The sequence below is a fragment of the Nicotiana tabacum genome, chromosome 3 (assembly GCF_000715075.1).
Source record: "Nicotiana tabacum cultivar K326 chromosome 3, ASM71507v2, whole genome shotgun sequence".
Taxonomy (NCBI): Eukaryota; Viridiplantae; Streptophyta; class Magnoliopsida; order Solanales; family Solanaceae; genus Nicotiana; species Nicotiana tabacum.
This window is the reverse complement of record NC_134082.1, coordinates 214,720,367-214,739,516: the sequence shown is the minus strand read 5'-3', so window position 1 is coordinate 214,739,516 and position 19,150 is coordinate 214,720,367. Positions and strand designations below refer to the sequence as shown.

The window sequence follows — 19,150 nt, the reverse complement described above, 5'->3', positions numbered from 1 at the left end:
CAAAGAGATAAATATCTATGATGCATATGGATCAGAGAAATAAACATTTAGGGATGTATGCATGTGCACAAGAGATAATCACTATGCATGATGTATACATATGTATAATGTATGACTACTGATCCAACATGTAATCCAACATACAAATAGCCATCATGTCCAAATAAAGCATCAAAAACCTAGACATGATCTCTAACACGAATAAGAAAGCTCTAAGTAGTCAGACCAACAATTAAGGCATATCACAAGTAGAGCATGTACCAAAACAAGGCACAAAAAAGCCTAAATTCAGCTCCAAGCATAGAAATCCTTGTATCAACATATATGCTCGTCACCTTGTATACGTCACCCCCAAACACATAGCATGTAGGTGCCTAATAGCCTAGCCAGACTTATCGGGTAGGGAATCCTATCTTCAGCGAAGCCAGTAAGCAAGCCCAAGTCCATGCAAAAAGGCCCACTGGATCTTTTTGATGCATTCTTAAGACTTCCAAGCAAGATGAGTCGACGTCAGAAGTATGAAAGAGCTGAAGTGATTATTAAAGAATTAGGATTCCTGTTTGGAGATGAATCAACAGAATAGCACATAAGCATTAAGCCATTCGTTGGAATATTCTCTCAAGTCGAGGTTAAGCAAGATACTTACCTTTATCCCGGGCTAGCTTTATTCTTCAAAATTCGCCTTTTGTAGATCCAAATCTGTCAAATGAGCCCTATGTAGCTCAAAGAATGCTTAGGGAAGTCAAATAAATTCCAAATATTAAAGCTTCTATCTTTAACAAAATCTCAAAAGTCAACAAAAACTCAGCCCATGCTCATATGGTCAAATCCCGAAATAAAAGTCAGATACCTAACCCATAACGTTACGAGTCCAAATATGTGATTAATTTCCAAATCGAGTCCAAATCGGTGATCAAAACCCCAAAATACACTTTCTTAGCTTTCCATTCGAAAATCCTCTTTTTCTCTTTTGAGTCCTTGATTCGAAGGCAAAACCGATGATAGATTCATGTTATAATCATAGATATGAGTGAGAATCACCCGCCCCATTGTCTTAGGTGAAAGCCGCTTCAAAAATTGCCTCAATCCATGCTCACTAGCTCCAAAAGTGATAAAATAAAGTCCCAGTACGAAATGGGGTTATATACACAAGTGCAGAAATTTTCAATATAGATATTTAGAATAACAGTCAAAACTTTTTGTACAGATGTCGGAATGACAAACGGTTTAAATTTCTGGAAATTTGATTCAAAGGGCTACAACTCTCGTCAAGGTATCTTCACCAAATGCTTTATAGATTGGGAGCAGTTCTGAAGTCAAGTCAAGTGCAGAAAACCACGTTTCAACACTTCAAATCTATAAAAACTTGCTCCAAATGCGCCGAAACCCACCCGAGCCCCTCGGGTCCCCTCCAAACCATCCCGAGTCCAAGCTCGTTTACTCAAAATGTTGACTTTGGTCATCTCTCTTAACTTAAAGCCTCTAATTAGAAACTAAGTACTCCAAATTACTTCTGAACCTCTCGGAACCCGAACCAACCATACATGCAAGTCATAAAACAATATGAACCTACTCAAGGTCTCAAGTCAGACAACGGGACGCTAGGACTCAAAACAACTGGTTGGGTCGTTACATTATTAGAATACAATGTTGAAACATAATGAATCTAGATACATTTTACTACAAAACTACATTTTTTGTTATTTTTCTATAGAACTTACAGGTCAAATGCTCTAATGGAGAATCCCCTTCTTTCTTTGTTATAATTGCAAAGAAAAACAATGTTGTTGCTCTTATCAACTTATCAAGGGATATAAAATGAATGGAGTACTATGTAATTTGCCTTTACTGTGCTCCTACCTGCTAGAAGAAAGCTTCACCGAATGGGTGTGGGGATTTATCCTATTCCCAAAGCATAAGTTTTGCCTGCTCCCAAACTTTCTCTTTTTAGAACCCCCTCTCCTATTTGGTTAAAATTGATTCCCCACATCCTGTTTTTCACAATGTACGTTTTCTACAGTTGTTTGTATAATACCATGAATTGCCCTCTCCTCCTCCTTTTCTTCCTCAAACACTATCCTCCCGACTCAATTCTTCTGCAAAGTTTTTCTTTCTATTTGTGAAGGTGAAAACTAATTCTTTTGCCCACTATCAACCACATATCTCTTTTTTCCCTTGTTTTTGGGTGGTTTGTTGTACCTTGTCCATGAATATCTATATGTTATTTTCAGATTATTTCTTGCAACGGGCATCTCAGAACCTTTATGTTCGGCTGCTTGTGCCAGTGCTTTGCTCAAGTTATGTGAAGATGCCACTGCGCCTATGCATGAGCATTCAAGTTTGGAGATCTTACTTTGGATTGGAGAGGTTTGTCCTATATAAACCATGTGGTGTCTCAAAATCTTTTTTACTTGAAGGTGCTAGGTCTTTGTTCTTTGAGTATATGCTGCTGGGTCAATTTTGTATTGCAGTATCATTCTCAGGTGAAAAAACCCAGCTTTGGTTATTAAGTCAATGGTTTGAAATGATGGTCCAATATTATTGACTGGACGTCATGTACTTGTAGTGTATATGTTCATAGTTTATTGAAATTTAATGAAAATTTAAAATGGAAATAGAAAAAAGAGCATAAGATAGTTGATATAGAAAGTGAGTGGAGTTGAAAACATAACTATCCATTTAAACAGTCAAAAAGAAAATAACTATTCATTTCAATATTATGATATTATCATCCTTTTTCTTTGTCTTGATAGTAGAGGTGATTGGAGGGATATTTTAGGACAAAAAGTTGATAAACATAACAATTCAGTTGCACTGTCTTGCTCACCTTTTAGTAATAAGTATTGATATTTCTCTTGTCTCTTTGATCGGTAAGTTTTGGTTTATCTTTTATTGGAGTGATAATTAAAGTGTAATTGTTTTGTTTCTCTTGTTCCTTGTGTTTGACATACTTTTCTTAGAGTTTGGATGAGAGGCATTTGCCTCTAGAGGATGAAGAAAAAGTAGTCAGCGCGATTACTTTGATACTTGGTTCCCTTCCTAACAAGGAGCTGAAGAATAATTTGTTAGCTAGATTGGTCTCCCCTTGCTATGAAGCTATTGGCAAACTAGTAAGTTCATCTTCTTTCCTAACATGGTTTTACTCTAAAGGAGTCCATTTCCGTGTATCCTTACGTGTGAATGCAATCTTCTGCTTGTAGAGGAGTTCAAGCAAGCTATGAGGTTCTTCATCATTCTGTGTGTTGTTACTGTTCCTTTTTCCTCTTCTAAATAAAGCGTTATTGCAATTATTTTGTTTGTTGTGTAGTCCATGGTTTAGAGTTCAAGGTTCAGCTTGACCACCTCCGCACACCATCGAGTTCTGCTCTCTACATTCATTCTCTGAGCTCGTTCCCCTTGTTCCCTATCCCTTTAGTTTCACCTTTCTCCAGAATCAGCTTCAGTGGTGGAAATGGGTCATTTCAAAAGCACATGATGCATAGTACTGAAAATTGTTTATTAACTGTCCTCTAAGCTTACCTAACTGGGAATTAAATTCCTTGTTTCAGATTGATGAAAATCAAGACCACTCTTTAAGGCATAATCCTGCTTCTTATTCTCAGTTTGTGAATGGCGCAAGAAGAGGTTTACATAGGTTTGAACCAATTGCTACTGTGCAATATTATTGTTTGCATCTGCATTTTAAATATTTTTCTATTCTTTATATTTTTTATTAGTAAGGTTTGCTTGCAGTTGCTGGTGAGAGTAATTGACATGTAACATTCACAAAATTCTTGTTCTATGTTATTCTGCTTTCTAGTTTCTGTGCAAAGCTATCACCGGACAGCACATTGCCAATTTTGAAAATTTCTGCCGTTGTTGGACCAATACCTCATCTGAGAATTTCCTGGTAGTATGCTATTAATAAAAGGAGTGAGATAAAATCTTACCTTCTTTTCTTCCCAAAAACGCAAAACCTAGTATGAGATTTTTAATGCAAAATTGAGTTATTACATAGCATTTACTTTGAAAGTGAACCCATACCCTCCACATGACTGATTCAAAAGAAAGATATCAGAAGTGATATTATGATTTCCGTTGTGTTCCCTAATCCCTAAAGATGAATAATTTTTTTGTTGAGAACCCTTCTGTTAACAACTTAATTTTTCAATTGTTTTCTTTTTACTTTTTTTCGAATTTATTCTGCATTATTTGTATCATCACATGTCTATTTGCTGCTATACTTTTTTCCATTTTGTTCTCTGTGAAGTCTGTCTTAATTACCACGAAGAGTCTAAAAGAAGGTATTTGGCGTACATTCTGCAAAACCACTTTTTCTATGAAGGTCAGTAGGAGTCTGAATGTTTGTTTTTCCCCATCTGTAAAGGACTTCTATGAATAACCTGCTGGTCAATGCTTTTCATTTGTATACCTTTCTAAGCGAAGCCTTTGGCTAATTGGTCAGGTTGGGAACTGTATTCAGCCATCTGGCAACAGAGTCTTCTGCTGGTTCGGATTTGGATGATCCTCTTATTCCGCTTCTAGGAGTGTTCTGGCAAATGTTAGAAAAACTTTTTCAGTCGGAACACATTGGAAATGCTGTTCTATCTATGGCAGCATGCAGAGCTCTTTCGCAAGCAATTCAGTCATCGGGTACTTCTTTTCTGATTTTTTTTTTTTAATTCTTTAAAACCTTTGATACAACAAACAACATACCCAGTGTAATCCCACATTGTGGGGTTTAGGGAGGGTAGTGGGTACGCAGACCTTACCCATACCTTGTGGAGATAGGGAGGTTGTTTCCAATAGACCTTCGGCTCAGAAAGCATAAGCACAATCGTAATGAAAAGAAAAATGGCAAGAAACAACAGTAAGAAGCCATGGAAAAGAAGCATTAATAACAACAAAATAGTAAGATGATTGAAATGAAAGAAACAACAGGTAGTAATATAAACCCAAGACCAATAAAATACTAGAGTACGTACTAATACTACTGGTATGAACAAGGAAAACACTAGGCTACCTAACCTTGTACCCTAATCCTCGACCTTCACACCTTTCTATCAAGGGTCATGTCCTCGGTAAGCTGGAGCATCTCCATGTCTTGCCTAATCACCTCTTCCCAATACTTCTTCGGCCTACCTCTATCCCTCCTTAGGCCCTCCAAGGCCAACCTCTCACACCTCTACCTCTCCTTTGATGAAAGTGAAAATTCTCCAAGATCGAGGAGGCTTACCAACTATTACCTATCATTTTCTATATTTATGCAAGTAATTTTGTCACCTTCTGGACCACAACATGGCTTTAGATGTTGGTATCTAAAAATTTTCATTTTCATGTGTCATTGAAAAAATGGCATCTTTTCATGCTAAGTAGTATATAACGAAGTAAAGGACAAGAAATCAAAACCAGAAGGAGAAGGCACAGACTTTGTCATGATCCAAGTCGAGGCCATGATCAGCGACTAGGGATTTCTCCCAAGCAAAACCTTCCCAAGTTGTTCCGTAAGTAGGACCGAGTCTCCCCTATTCCCGGAGCCATCCTAGTCCCTATATCAACTAGTAGGCCTAATTCGATTATAAACTTAAGTATACATGTCCAATATAGTTGCATAAGCAAGGGACTATGCAATATTGTTATCTTATCCGATAGATTTCGCGAAAGACATGTCAAAACCAGTTGTTAATTATCAATTCAACAGTAACCCAGTTCAACGTCTGTAAAATGTAAGAAGAGGGGTGAGTCTACTGATTCAATAAATGGTTACTCCGTCCAAGGTGGATAGGCGACACACAGGTTCGAAAATACTAAAGCACATAGTTCCATATATAAACAAATATAATTACGAGTATGGTACTTTCGGCACACGTTGTCTATAACGTAGCAATAGGGTCCATTAAAAGTTTTTTGACCAGTAACTGCTCTCCTAATCCCCTTCTAGCTAGGGACGCTTATACGCTACTGACCCAACTTCTAGAACAACTGGATAGGAGTAAGCTCCACCACACACGAGCGATTAATTTGTCAGTGTATTAATTCAAGTAGTAGCCTCACGGTTTTGCTAGTACAGGTGACCCATTTCTTTTTATTTTATTTCAGATAAAGTAATAAAAATTTATTATTAAAGGGCATGGCAACACCCATATACAAGGACTAAACCAAAAAGTAGAAAACCTTACAAAAACATATGTTTTTTTATATAGAGTAATAAATTTTATTATTGGAGGGCACAGAATCACCAGCTCAAGCCTTAACCATGTCAGTGTTACCAACCACAAGCGAGACGCTATTAGGCAATGTAAAAGGAGGCGATTCACGTCTTCTCCAAGCTTTTACACATGAAGCACCAACTGGCACATGTAATCTTCCTCTTCCTCAAATTCGTAGTCATCGGATCACCCCCCTCCCGTCGCACCTAGCCAAGTTAGAGAGCACATTGTTCTTGTTACCCTCGGAATCCACCGAGAGATGGAAAAACTGACTCCTTTTTGCCCAAAAGCTTTTCGTTGTTGGATATAATAGAAATATTATTCCCACCCATAGCCTTATTCAATACAAGATACTTGCTTATACATTTATGTCATGTACAAGAATGTCTTTCATCGTGTATAGGGTGTATCAAGTAAGTACAAGCACAACATGTTTTACAACAAGTAATTGGTGATACAATTGCCACATATGTATAGTCTCCTGTACATTTAAAACTAGTCAAATGCATATACAAGCATGTCCCCACACAACAAATAGGAGCATATTTACATATAACACAATTAATCCCAGAAAAGCAACCCAAAAAGAGGGTTCCCACTCACCTTAAACCTCAGTTACGGCATCAAAACATCAATTGTGATCACCCATGGTAGTATCTTGTCAATTTAATATCAGTGTGAGATAACGAATTAATTCTAGTCAAGAAATATAAGTTCCAACCACCAAAACCTCAAAAATCTTCCACCCCCACACTATCACACATCCGCACATATTAACAAGTGCACTGGTATCATTTAAATTGGGGGGGGGGGGGGGGGGGGGTATTATAGGTTTCGAACCAATACAAGGACAAGTTATTTACTGAAGTATTCTCTTGTACGTAGTACTTTTCTAGGGAAATTTGAGACCTTGATCACATAATTCCTTACTGCTTGAGTGCATTACATTTGCAGGTCAGCACTTCACGTCTGTTTTGCCAAGAGTGCTAAATTGTTTGTCGACTAACTTTGTATCATTCCAAAGCCATGATTGCTACATAAGAGCAGGTAGAGTGTTATTAATTGCTTCAAAGCTTTGACATGTACAATTCTTCGTTCTTAGATGTATTTACTTCCCTTGTGCCCTTCTGCAGAAGCAGTATCATTATATCTCTGAACTTTGCTTAGAACAAGTCTCAATTTCAATACTGAAGCAATGACTTTAACTAGTGTTTTGGCTGTGGAAATTTATACCAGGAAATGGTTTTAGGTCATTGTGGCTTTGTCTGCTTGAATCTGTTTTTCTTCTTTTGATAGTCGTAAGAGTTGCCAACTGGCAACTTATCTGAGTTGCTCCTATTTCCAATACAACTACCTTTGTTTCAGCTGATCAATAACTTTTGCAGCGTCTGTTCTCATTGAGGAATTTGGCAGTAGAGAAGAATACGGACATCTTTTTGTCAGCATCTTTGAAAGATTTTCCAAGTCAACATCAATTATGGCTCTTACTTCCTCATATATATGTGATCAAGAGCCTGATCTGGTTGAGGCCTTTGCTAATTTCACATCTATTTTTGTCCGCTGCTCTCCAAAGGTTTTTGTTACCTCTTTCCTATGTTTGTATATATATGATAACAAAATTAATGAAACAATCATATTTGTTCAAGTTTTAAACATATATAGAAAAAATGCTTACATCAGGAACACAATGAAACCAGACATGCTCTTTGAGAAATCTAGGTTTAATTAAAAAGTTAGTTCTCACATATATTAATTAAACACTGATTTTGATTATGGAACTTGAAATATGAGAAAATTATTCCTTCGGGTTAAAAGATCCAATTTACCTGCATGTTTTTGTTACATGTTAATATCTGATGATTTAACATTTTAGTTTTTTATTCTTATATCACCCTTATACTTTTATTAATGGGTAAAGAGCCAAAAGTGTCCCTCGACTATGCAAAATGGAACAAGTTTGCCCTCTGTTAAGTGTCTCGTTCCGACCCTCTCTTTACCAAAGTGACTCGTTTTTGCCTTTATGGGCTTACTGCAGCAGCTAAAAAACAAACTTAGACTTCAGTTGCAAAGTGCAAGGGAAATTAGACCCATTTTCTCCTTTGCCCATGATCTTTTTCAAACAAGTCATTTAACCTTAATTGTAGGTCCGTTGCTTGTTTTGTGCTTCGTGTTTCTCGCCTCCCAAAAATATCTTCCTTTCTCATCATTGCTTACATTTATTTTTGTTCTATGTCCTACAGTACCTCAATTACTCTTTCCTCAAACCTATGAAAGACACTCTAAAAAGTACTCCAAATTCGAGAATTTTCTTCCTCGCCCACTTTGACATTCCTCCAATTTCCAGTTTCTAACACCTTGTAAAAGCAAATTTCCACTTCCCAACTTCCTCCCCTGATTGTTGCCTCCTTTCCCAGGTCAGTCATCTCCTTTCTTCCCACCATCGCATTAATGTCTTGGTCACAGCAAACAGAAACAATTTCCCAAGACTCCTTCTAATTCAGACCCTTTCTGGATTTGAGAACAACCTTCTCACGTGATTAAAGCTAAAGCTTCCTACTGGACCCTTCTAGGTAGTTCCAGGTAACTCCAGTTTGCTTATCAATATAGATTAAACATATGAACCATTTCCCACTTATTTGACCTGGTACATGCAGTTTCATATTTTAGACATTGCATAATTCTATTTACTGGGGTTTCATTTTCTTCAATCTCGAGTTATGCACTTCATGCATGTGCTCCAGATTGTTTTCCTCTTAATCTGCCCCTTTCTTTCTCGTCAAATGATCGTGCTTCCTGTTATATTGAGGGAAATCAACTACCATTGTTCTTGCCGGAATTGTTCCCCCTTGATCAGATGCTTCAACCTCATATTCGTCATCAATAAAGGTGTCAAAAGTTACTGGATAATTCAGGGGAGGAGCCTGGACCTTTGATATCAAACAGTGTTATTAAAAGCAACCTCGCTGTTCTGTACAGCTATTCTGCAAATAAGAGCAATGGGTCCTCGCTGTTTCATACAGTAAAGGCTCAAAGCGCTCCGAGTGAAAAGCAGTCACTTTTAAATTTTGACTTAAAAGCTGAATAAAGGAGAAAAACAAGGATAAAACTGGGCCTTAAGTGAAGAAGCAAAGTGCACACTTCAAATTGAACCGCACTCGATTATATCCGTGTCTTCTCTTCTACTAGGGTATTCCCAATCTAGTTATAACGTTTGCCAAGTTAGTACGTCTTTGTAGGTGGAATCCTTTCTCTCTATGCCCATGTCACCTCCTTCACCTGATGGATATTGAGTAGGATTATCAGCCATTTAGGAATCTAGGCAGCTTTTACGGTGCAGTTGTGTTATCCGTTTGACGGATATAATTCCTGTAGATGTTGGCAAACCAGCGTGTTCCAACTCCTTTGCTAGTCTTCTGTCCCAATTATTTTTCCTGGAATCCGCAGGATCTTGTATTATGTCTAGTTATGATTGCAATGCTAATGTCTTGGGTTTTTATGAAAGTCCTTTTTCCTTCTTCCACTTGTTTACCCAGCTGTGCTGCTTCCTTACAATGGCAAACCAAAGTAAACTTTATTTGTCCAAATTGATCGAACACAAGATGTACTAGCTTAGAGAAGACCACAAATTTTGATTAAACCTAATGATTACTAGCTATTTGAAAAACTCTTCGTCTATCTTATCTGTTTTTCTTCTCTTCCTATTCATGTCAATATGGCAGCAATATTTGTGGTTTTTCCATTATTGTTTACCTGCATGCAGGTGCTTATTTCAAAAAAAATAAAAATAAAAAGATGAGAGAGTACGAACTTTGTTATTTTGTTTTCGTAATTGGAGAAACAACTTGTGACTTTGACACCTTCTTTCTGGATGTGCTCAGGAAGTGTTAGTAGTTTCTGGCTCCATCCTCGAATTGTCATTTCAAAAGGCAGCTATATGTTGCACTGCTATGCATCGTGGCGCAGCACTAGCAGCAATGTCTTTTATGTCATGTAAGTCCGGAAAATGAGTTGAAGTCCCCCCACCCATCAAATATCCTGCTTTAACTTTGTCTCACAATTCATTAACTTTTTGCATTTTGTGGCACCCAATTTTCTACATGCTATTGATGTTAGAATATCAAGATAATATGTGCTTAGATTCATATATTTCTAGATTTGTTGTACTTGAATAAGGAAAAGTTCATAGAATATTCTATAGGATATCTTGGGCAGTATTGTTAAAATCTATCACTTTGTCACTTAAAGCGATAAAGGGATGTGAAGCGAAGAATTATTGCTTCATGGGTAAAGCCATGTGCTATACAGAAGTTTGCACCTCAAACAATGGTGCACAAAGATACTCTAATGAGAACTTGCCGCTTCTTTGAATTTCAACTGAGGGTTGGATATCGCGATTATGGTATATTGGATGTTAAAATTAATTATTTTATTACAATTTCATTTTAATTGTACTAAATCATGGATGTTTAATATTTTCTTAGTTCTAGTAAATAGTGCGCTTCACTTCTTGCTTTTTTGCTTTAAGCCCCATGGACCTTGTTTTTTTTGTTTCACTTTTTGCTTTTAAAAACATTGATCTTGTGAAACCCTTGGACTTTGGTCTAGTAGTAAGAGCGCAGCTTGTGATGTGTGGGTTAGGCACATCTCACTGGTTCGAAACCTGCCGCAGATAAATGTCCGGTTCATAAGCGGACAGGTTAGAGGACGGGCTATTATCCATTGAGTTTCGGACTGTGCGTCACTGACCCTTGAGGACTTTCACCTTAAGTAAACAGTGATATTCGAATATTTTTATTTAATTATAGAGTGTTAACTTACCTTATTAGCGTAGAATCTATTTTCACAAATTAGCTTTCACTACCGGTAGGCGATCAGTGTATGTTGCCGCCGCCTGGCTAATATGTTCTTTTCTTTTTTACTCATCTCTTCAGCAATACTCATAGCGACCGTTCCTGCTTATTTTAGTTTATCATATTATTGTGATATAATATCATGGGGTGGCCCTTCCTCAAGGTAGATGAACCTTTATCTGACAAAGTAATAATTTTGTTAATATTGTCAAAACATATCAGTATAAAAATGTCATAAAAAGTAGAGAACTTATACAAACATAATGCCTTTTTTCTAATAAAGTAATAATTTTGATATGGTTGTGGGAAATTCTCAGTGTACAAATGTCATAAAAAGTAGAGAACTTAACAATAAACTTTAAAAAATGAAAAAGCAAATAATATAAAATGCTCCCGGGCACTTTTCCTGAGAACTTTCTCTTTCCTACTTCTTAGGATTGTAGAACTACCTTTTCCGGTGTCTCCCTACCGGAATTCCTTCCTTTCGTTCTGAAACCCAGTTTTCACCCACTGTGTTTACTGATTAAACCATCTTCTCTTTCACTACTTAGCCAAGCTGCTACTATAGATCTCATGGAGGAAAATAGAATTTACTTCAATGTGGGTTTTAAGTCTTTTGACATCACCGGGTGGGCTTCAAACAAAGACGTATGGTATGACTGGGTGGAAAGAAGCCGCAATATGATGAGACGCTCAACATTAAGCAGAAAGATTATGGAATGGATCTGCAACATCCTTAAAGAGGCCTCGAAAGATCAGAGGAATATGGTTAGGGGATGGAAAACCAAGGAGCACCTAACAGAATATTTCTGCACTAGGAAGGACAACAATGGTGGAAGATATATGAGTATTTTGTCTCTTCTGGGAGATGAGAGGTCGGTTATAATAATTCCTGAATTAGCTTTAAATGCGGGGTGGAGTGACATAGCCTCCCAGAACTACTGATGAGAACTACTCCTATGCCAAAGCATTACGAGAGAGTAAATGGCAGTCAAACTTTCTCGGAGAATTAGCTATCACTACAGTCAAAGGAGATATTGTTATCTCGGAGCTAGCTGGCATGAAGGATACTGGTCTGCTAAAAAGGTGCATAATGAATTTCCTTGTCTCAACCCCCTTGAGTAACCAAAAAATCTACTATGCATGTCATTCACAAATATCAAGCATATGACTGTAGATATGCAAAATCGTATCCATTTCTCCTCTGTCCTCGAAGCCCATACTCAGCATAATGAAGTCCAGGAATCCCAGTTGATATGATCCTATGCTTTCTTAACATCTAGCTTGCACAACAAACCCATTTCTCCTAGCTTCCTTCTAAACACTTCCTTATTCCACACACTTATCTCCCCTATCAACAATTTCAATATCTTGGTGAGGAGCTATTTATACTTGCTTGTAACCAGATAACCATTCCACCATCCCGTCATCTCTCTCCAAAGTATGTTACTCTCAAACACATGATCTCGAATCCGAAGGGGGTTTTCGTAGGTCTTTTTCTGCGTCCATCGAACAAAATAGGAAAATGGTCCGCACTCAATCTGGGCAAAGGGATTTATAATACATTTGGAACCATCTCCTCCCATGTAGTAGATAACAAAAATCTGTCAAGTCTAGATCTTGATGTTGAATCCTCTGCTTTGACCCATATCGACACATGTTAATCTTTTTCTCCTTAAGTTTTCTGATATTAGAATAGACCCCTTGCTGCAAAGCATGTGAGAAAAACATACTTTTCTCGATGCTCTGAGAATCCAAACTGGTAGGTGTGGAAAACTAGTGTCCTCTCTTTTTAGTAGCCCGTGTAAGAAGAATTTCATTGAGAATAAATCGCTTCTCATCTCTTTCCACTTCCAACTATCCCGCTTGGACTGTATGATATTCTGCTTATAGAATGATTCCATTAGGTTATAGAATGCGTATACCTCCAATCTTGTAGATTTCTCATGAATTTGCAAATTCCACAAGGTTCCTCTATCTTGAAACATGTGAACTTGATAAAAGATTGTCGTGTCCATCTTACTTGAGATGCTGAAAATGGTTGGAACAAAAATGCTTAGGCTGTCTGTCATCACCCAACCATCTATGCTTCTCTATCCAGCAATACCTTAAATCTTGAAACTTACCGATCCAAAAAAATACTTTAAATGTTGAAACTTGCTACATTAAATATGTCCGATACGATCTGCTATGAATGAGAACCGCAAGCCATAATGAAACATGGCAATAGCTTGATCAAATCCTTATGCATAATCCAAATCTTGTGAAGTCCATTTAATAGTGCACCTTAATGAAGATTAGGGCAGAAGGCTAGTAGGTAGTCGAATGTTTCTCTTTGTCTTACTCAGTTCGCTAGCATTAGTGTTAGTATGATATCCTTTTATTCATAGATTGTTATTACTAACTAGAGTTTAACTGTTTTCTTGGCTTCAGTCTTATTTTTATCTTGTTGTTATTCCTACTTATTGCCATTACTTTTTTCATCCGTTCTCCAGCCGAGGGTCTATTGGAAACAGCCTCTCTGCCCTTCCAGGGTAGGGGTAAGGCTGCGTACATCTTACCCTCCTCAGACCCCACTTGTGGGAAATTACTGGGGTTTTGTTTGTTGTTGTTGTTGTTGTTGTTCTTACATGAAATATGTACTACTTGTGCAACTATAATTTGTTATGGCTGTTGAAGACCATTTTTAAGTCCTTGGTCTGTTCATGATATCGAAGTTCTCTTCTGATTCTGACCTTAGTAAAGTACGGTTTACATCTGATGATGTGTTATTCAACTCTTAATGAGAAACTCTTAACTTGATATTGTGCTTCAGGTTTCCTGGAGACAGGCTTAAATGCTTTGGTTGAATCCCTTGCACATGGTTCTGAACTGGAAAGCATAGTTGGTATTTCTGATAGTTCAATTGATTCTATGGCAATACAAGTCATATCTCACAGTGGTGACGGCCTCGTGTCAAACCTAATGTATGCTTTACTTGGCGTTTCTGCGATGTCAAGGGTAAATTGAATTAGCTCATGTCTTTTCCTCAAGATACTATAGAAAGAAGTGCTAGCAATCAAGTTTGGTGCAGGTTGTTTTGTATCTAGAGTATTTATTTTGCAAGTGTGTTGTAGGCTGCTAGAGTCTTATTTTTTAATTAATCTTTAGCTGTCATATATGCAATTGAAACTTTATTAGTATTGAAACAATTTTGCTAGAATCGGATCCTTTCTTAATTCTTACTAGGAAATATTATCATGACGATCGAGTAGCTCAGTATTATTGGTGGAGCATTCCAAGCCATTTTGAAAAAAAAGCAGGAGTGATGAACAACTTTCCTTCGAACACTACAGTAGGATGATTCTGGAGATCTTTATGGTCTTTTTTGCTGACGCTATTGTTTCCCTCAACAGGTTCACAAGTCTGCAACCCTTTTGCAGCAATTGGCTGCTATGTGCAGTTTAAGTGAAAGAACCACCTGGAAGGCTCATCTTTGCTGGGATTCCTTACATGGATGGCTTCATTCTGCAGTCAGTCCCCTCTCTCTCTCTCTCCCCCTCCCCCCCCCCCCTCTTTCTCTCGAAGTGCCTTCTCATTTATTTTGTCAAAACTGATCCTGCTGTTAATCACTCAATAAATTGTTTCTTCTACAATAATTGAGACATTGATCTTCTGCACACTTCCTTGAAGGAAGGAAGCTTGTTATTCTGGCAGCACTTATATGGGCTATTGAAATGGTCCACTTTTGTTACTTTTATAATTTATGCATATTTTACATGTTAGCTTTATTCTGTGTGCCAGTCTGTCGCTTAAAATTGATCCTGCTGTTCATGCACTCAATAAATTGCTTTTCTTCTACAATAATTGAGACATTGATCTTCAGTAAACTTCCTTGAAGGAAGCAACAAAAACAAACCCAGTATAGTCCCACGGGTGGGGTCTGGAGAGGGTAGTATGTACGTAAACCTTACCCCTACCTTGAGGGTAGAGAGGTTGTTTCCGGTAGACCCCCGGCTCAAGGAAAAAAAAAGCAGTAACAACCAACAATACCATCAGCAAACTAATAAGAAAACAAGCAGTAACAACAACAAGATAATAAGGAGACAAGCAGTATCAACAACAAGATAATAAGAAAAAATGTAGTAATAAAGATTATCAATAACCGAATACAAGGCTAACTACTAATACTACCAGTATGGGGAAGACACACGCTCGACTACCTACTAACCTTCTACCCTAATTCTCGACCTTCACACCTTCCTATCAAGAGTCATGTCCTCAGTGAGCTGGAGCAACGCCAAGTGTTGCCTAATTACCTCTCCCTAGTACTTCTTTGGCCTACCTCTACCTCTCTTCAGACCAACCAAGGCCAACCTCTCACACCTCCTCACTCGAGCTTTTGTGCTTCTCCTCTTCACATGCCCAAACCATCTTGAAGGAAGCTTGTTATTCTGGAAGCACTTATATAAGCTAATGAAATGGTCAGCTTTTGTTAATTCTATATTTTATGCTTCTTTTTTTTAGATGGCAACATTTGTGTGTATTAATATATAACAGTACATAGGTTGTACTGAAACCATATGTACAAAAGAACAAAAGGAAAGACTAACTGATCTACAATCCTAGCAGTATTTTAAAACTTCTAGGATTGATACAGTATCTTCTGGCGACTTTTATTTACACGAAAAATAAAAAAGAACACAATTCAGTTTGATCTTCTACACACCTAGAGTTCCTCTCCTTCCAGATTGTCCACCGTATACATGCAGGGACAGTCCTCCATCTATCTCTGTTTCCAGCTCCAGTTCCAGCTTCATCCCAACTAGTAAGCACTTCAGTAATCTTAGAGGGCATTGTCAAGGAGATACCTCTGAGATTAATAAATATCTTCCATAGTTGATCTGTAATCCTGTAGTGTAAAGCACCTAGAGAGTAATCTTAGAGCTGTTTCCCCACATAGAAAGCACCTAGAGCACAGTGGGATCCCTCTCTTTATGAGATTATCCTGGGTCAGAACTGCCTCCTTTGCTAGTAACCAAGTGAAACAAGATACCTTGTAAGGTATCTTGACTTTCCAGATATGCTTCCATGGCTAATTAGTAATCTGTAGATTAGTGTGATTAAGAATCTTGTATGCAACATTCACCTTATTGATGCCTGTGTTGTGGCCCTTCCACCACAGTGAATCCATTCCATTCCGAAGGCCTTTGAAGACTTCCAGTTGCTTGTACAACTCTGTCAATCTAGTCAGTTCCCAATCATTTAGCATTCTTCTTCTAAGTATCAGATCCCAACCTTGAGGAGACCACATTTCAGATAGTCTTTTGTTGGTGTTGAGTTAAGCCATACATATCAGGGAAGAGTTCCATCAAACTTCCAGATCCCAGCCAGTTGTCCTTCCAGAAGGAGGTTTTGGTGTCATTTTTCACTTTGATGTAGGATTGGCCTTCGTTGTAGGCCAAAGTGTTCTAATAGATCTCCATAAGCTGACCCCATATGTTGTGTTGACTTCTTTTATACCCAATTGTTTTCTTCTCCATATTTAGCTTTAATGACATTACTCCAGAAGGTTTGAGGTTCTTGAGAGAATCTTCATAACCACTTCATCTTAAGGGCCTTGCTTTGATTCTTCAAATTTCGGATGCCTAGCCCACCTTTGTCTTTGCCAATAATGAGAGATTTCCATTTCACTAAATGGAACACCCTTTTTTCTTTGTTTCCTTGCCCGAAAAAAAATCTTCTAAGTCTATCCAGTCTTTGAATGACACTTTCAGGGATGGGAAAAAGTGACATCATATATGTAGGAAGTGAGTCAAGTATTAAATTGATCAAAATCAGTCTTCCTCAGTGTTTTGGAAAGCGTTAAGCGCAAAAAAGCAACGAGGCCTCGCTTCACAGGAGCGCGAAGCGAAGCGAAGTGCTTTTTTCATGTGAAGCGCAATTTAACACATAAATAAAATAAAAAAAATAGGCATAGATAAATGGCTAAGACTCATTAAAAATAACATATTAAGCAAATGGCTTGATGCCATTGAATAATCAAATTAAATTTACTACAATCAACAACCAAAAAAAATAACAATTAATTCACTGATAAATTGCAGAAAACAGTAAACAGAGCATAAATTGCAGAAAACAGAGCATACAACAGCATAAAACAGAGCACTTTTAATAACAGAAGAAGAAGAAGAAGTCATTTAAGGCACAAAATGAGCGCTTAAAAAGTGAAAAAAATCAGAATAAGAATAACAGAAGAAGAAGAAGAAGAAGAACAGAAGAAGAAGAAGAAGAAGAAGAAGAAGAAGTTGAAGAAACTTACCGAGATCTGGAGAAGAAGTCGTTGGAGCAGCAGTGGTCGTCGCTGGAGTTCGCTGGAGAAGAAGTCGCGTATGTTGTTTGTTCACAGATGGTTTATTTGCCAAAAAAATTTAAAAAAAAAAAACTAGCCGATGCCTTCTGCTCGCTTAAGCACGCTTTTTCTAACGGCTTGCTTCTCGCTTAAGCGAGAAAAGCGCACGCTTTTTGAATGTGAGTCGCCTTTTTAGCAGAAAAGCGCTAACCCTGCGTCTCGCCTCGCTGGTCTTCCTCCCATAGATAGATAGTGTGCTTTCCATCTGGTTAACTTCTTTTCACATTTTTCAATGATTGTGTTCCATATCTCCTTGGACTTAGACTTAGCACCTAGAGGCATGCCAAGATAGATAGCAGAAAAGGATCCTCGTACATCTCCCAGTATTAGTAACAGTTGCTCCATCTCAGGTACTACATTAATTGGAAAAAGGTGGCTCTTTTTCCAATTGATGTGGAGTCCTGAGATACCTTCAAACAAAACCTGGATAATCCTCAAATATCTCAACTGCTCCTCTTTTGCATCACAAAAAATTAGGGTGTCATCAGCATATTGAAGATGTGTAATCTCCAGGTTGTTGTTTCCAATTCTTGCTACCTCAAAGCCTTTAATTCATCCATTAATTTTTGCAGTTTTGGCCATATTGTTCAGACCTTCCATAACTATTATGGTATTTTACATATTAGCTTTATTCTGTATGCTGTCTGTCACTTATTTTAACTTCATTAGTAGGTTAATTTTTTTCCTTCTCCAGATATATTGTATTATTTCCAGCTACTACAGTAAGTTCGGAGAATTGCATTGAAATATTCGTTTTTGAAAAGTTGTATCAAGACATTCTTTTGTGTGATCATAATCGTTTTCCAGGTACAGAGTTTACCAGCTGAGTACCTAAAGCAGGGGGAAGTAGAGTCTTTGGTTCCTCTTTGGATGAAGGCACTTGCTGCTGCTGCTTCAGACTATATTGAGAGCAGACGTAATGTTGGGGGAACAAGTGATTATGGGCATATGCAAGGTAAAGGGGGGAGAATTCTGAAGCGTTTAGTCAGAGAATTTGCTGATGGACATCGCAATTCACCAAATTTTACTTGAAAGTTGAGCAATTGCCTCAATGGTATTGAAACTGCGGCACCGTCATTCTATATAAGTTGAGTTTTGTCCTGGAATGCAGCCATCTTCCTTCTCGATGAGTCTCAAAGTCCGTGGAAAATTTATGCATTCTTTGTACCAATGTACAGTATCCCCAATTTTGTACTATAGAGATTAATTCTGTAATATACAACATATCAACAAGGCACTGATGGCCCATTTATGGTAATTGGTAAGTAGGGTAAAAGAATCATAAAAGGAGAAATAAAATGGAGGATAACAATTATTCCACAAATTTTACTTTCCAAAGTCAACTATTTGGTTTTAAGACTTTCTTATCTAATGTCTGAATTTGCACTAAAGGATCCACCTTTTTAAGGGTGTATTGGTGAGAGGAGAGAGTAAAGGGCTGGCTTAGGGTAAAATTTTGTCCAGTTTAATTTTACTGTCTAGAACAATTGGTATGCATTAAGAAATCTTTTTTTCTTGGTTATAATTCATAATCTAGCCATCAGGTGTTAATATTGTATATGCCAATGTACTGGAGAGCTAATGAATTGTGCATCTGTAAAAAATTTCCTATGACTTCCCTTTTTTTACTTGTTCAATTTTTATTAAATCAAACTCTAGAAAGCCAATGAATGTGAAGATAATCCGCTACGCAAAAGTTAACAATGTAGAGAGTATGATTT

General features: G+C 37.6%; 1 protein-coding gene across 12 annotated transcripts in view; it reads left to right on the top strand.

Annotated features, from left to right (window-relative positions):
• LOC107776112 (transportin MOS14) overlaps positions 1-18,753 on the top strand; it is a 67,316-nt gene extending 48,563 nt beyond the window's left edge. For all 12 annotated transcript variants that reach the window (XM_075250594.1, XM_075250591.1, XM_075250595.1 and 9 more), the window contains 10 exons: positions 2,232-2,367; positions 2,961-3,110; positions 3,549-3,634; positions 4,445-4,632; positions 7,143-7,235; positions 7,574-7,761; positions 10,067-10,178; positions 13,854-14,038; positions 14,434-14,550; positions 18,237-18,753. In XM_075250594.1, the coding sequence (XP_075106695.1) occupies positions 2,232-2,367; positions 2,961-3,110; positions 3,549-3,634; positions 4,445-4,632; positions 7,143-7,235; positions 7,574-7,761; positions 10,067-10,178; positions 13,854-14,038; positions 14,434-14,550; positions 18,237-18,461 (1,480 nt within the window). In that variant the 3' untranslated portion in view covers positions 18,462-18,753. The remainder of the gene's footprint in view (positions 1-2,231; positions 2,368-2,960; positions 3,111-3,548; positions 3,635-4,444; positions 4,633-7,142; positions 7,236-7,573; positions 7,762-10,066; positions 10,179-13,853; positions 14,039-14,433; positions 14,551-18,236) is intronic.
• The last annotated feature ends 397 nt before the right edge of the window (positions 18,754-19,150 follow it).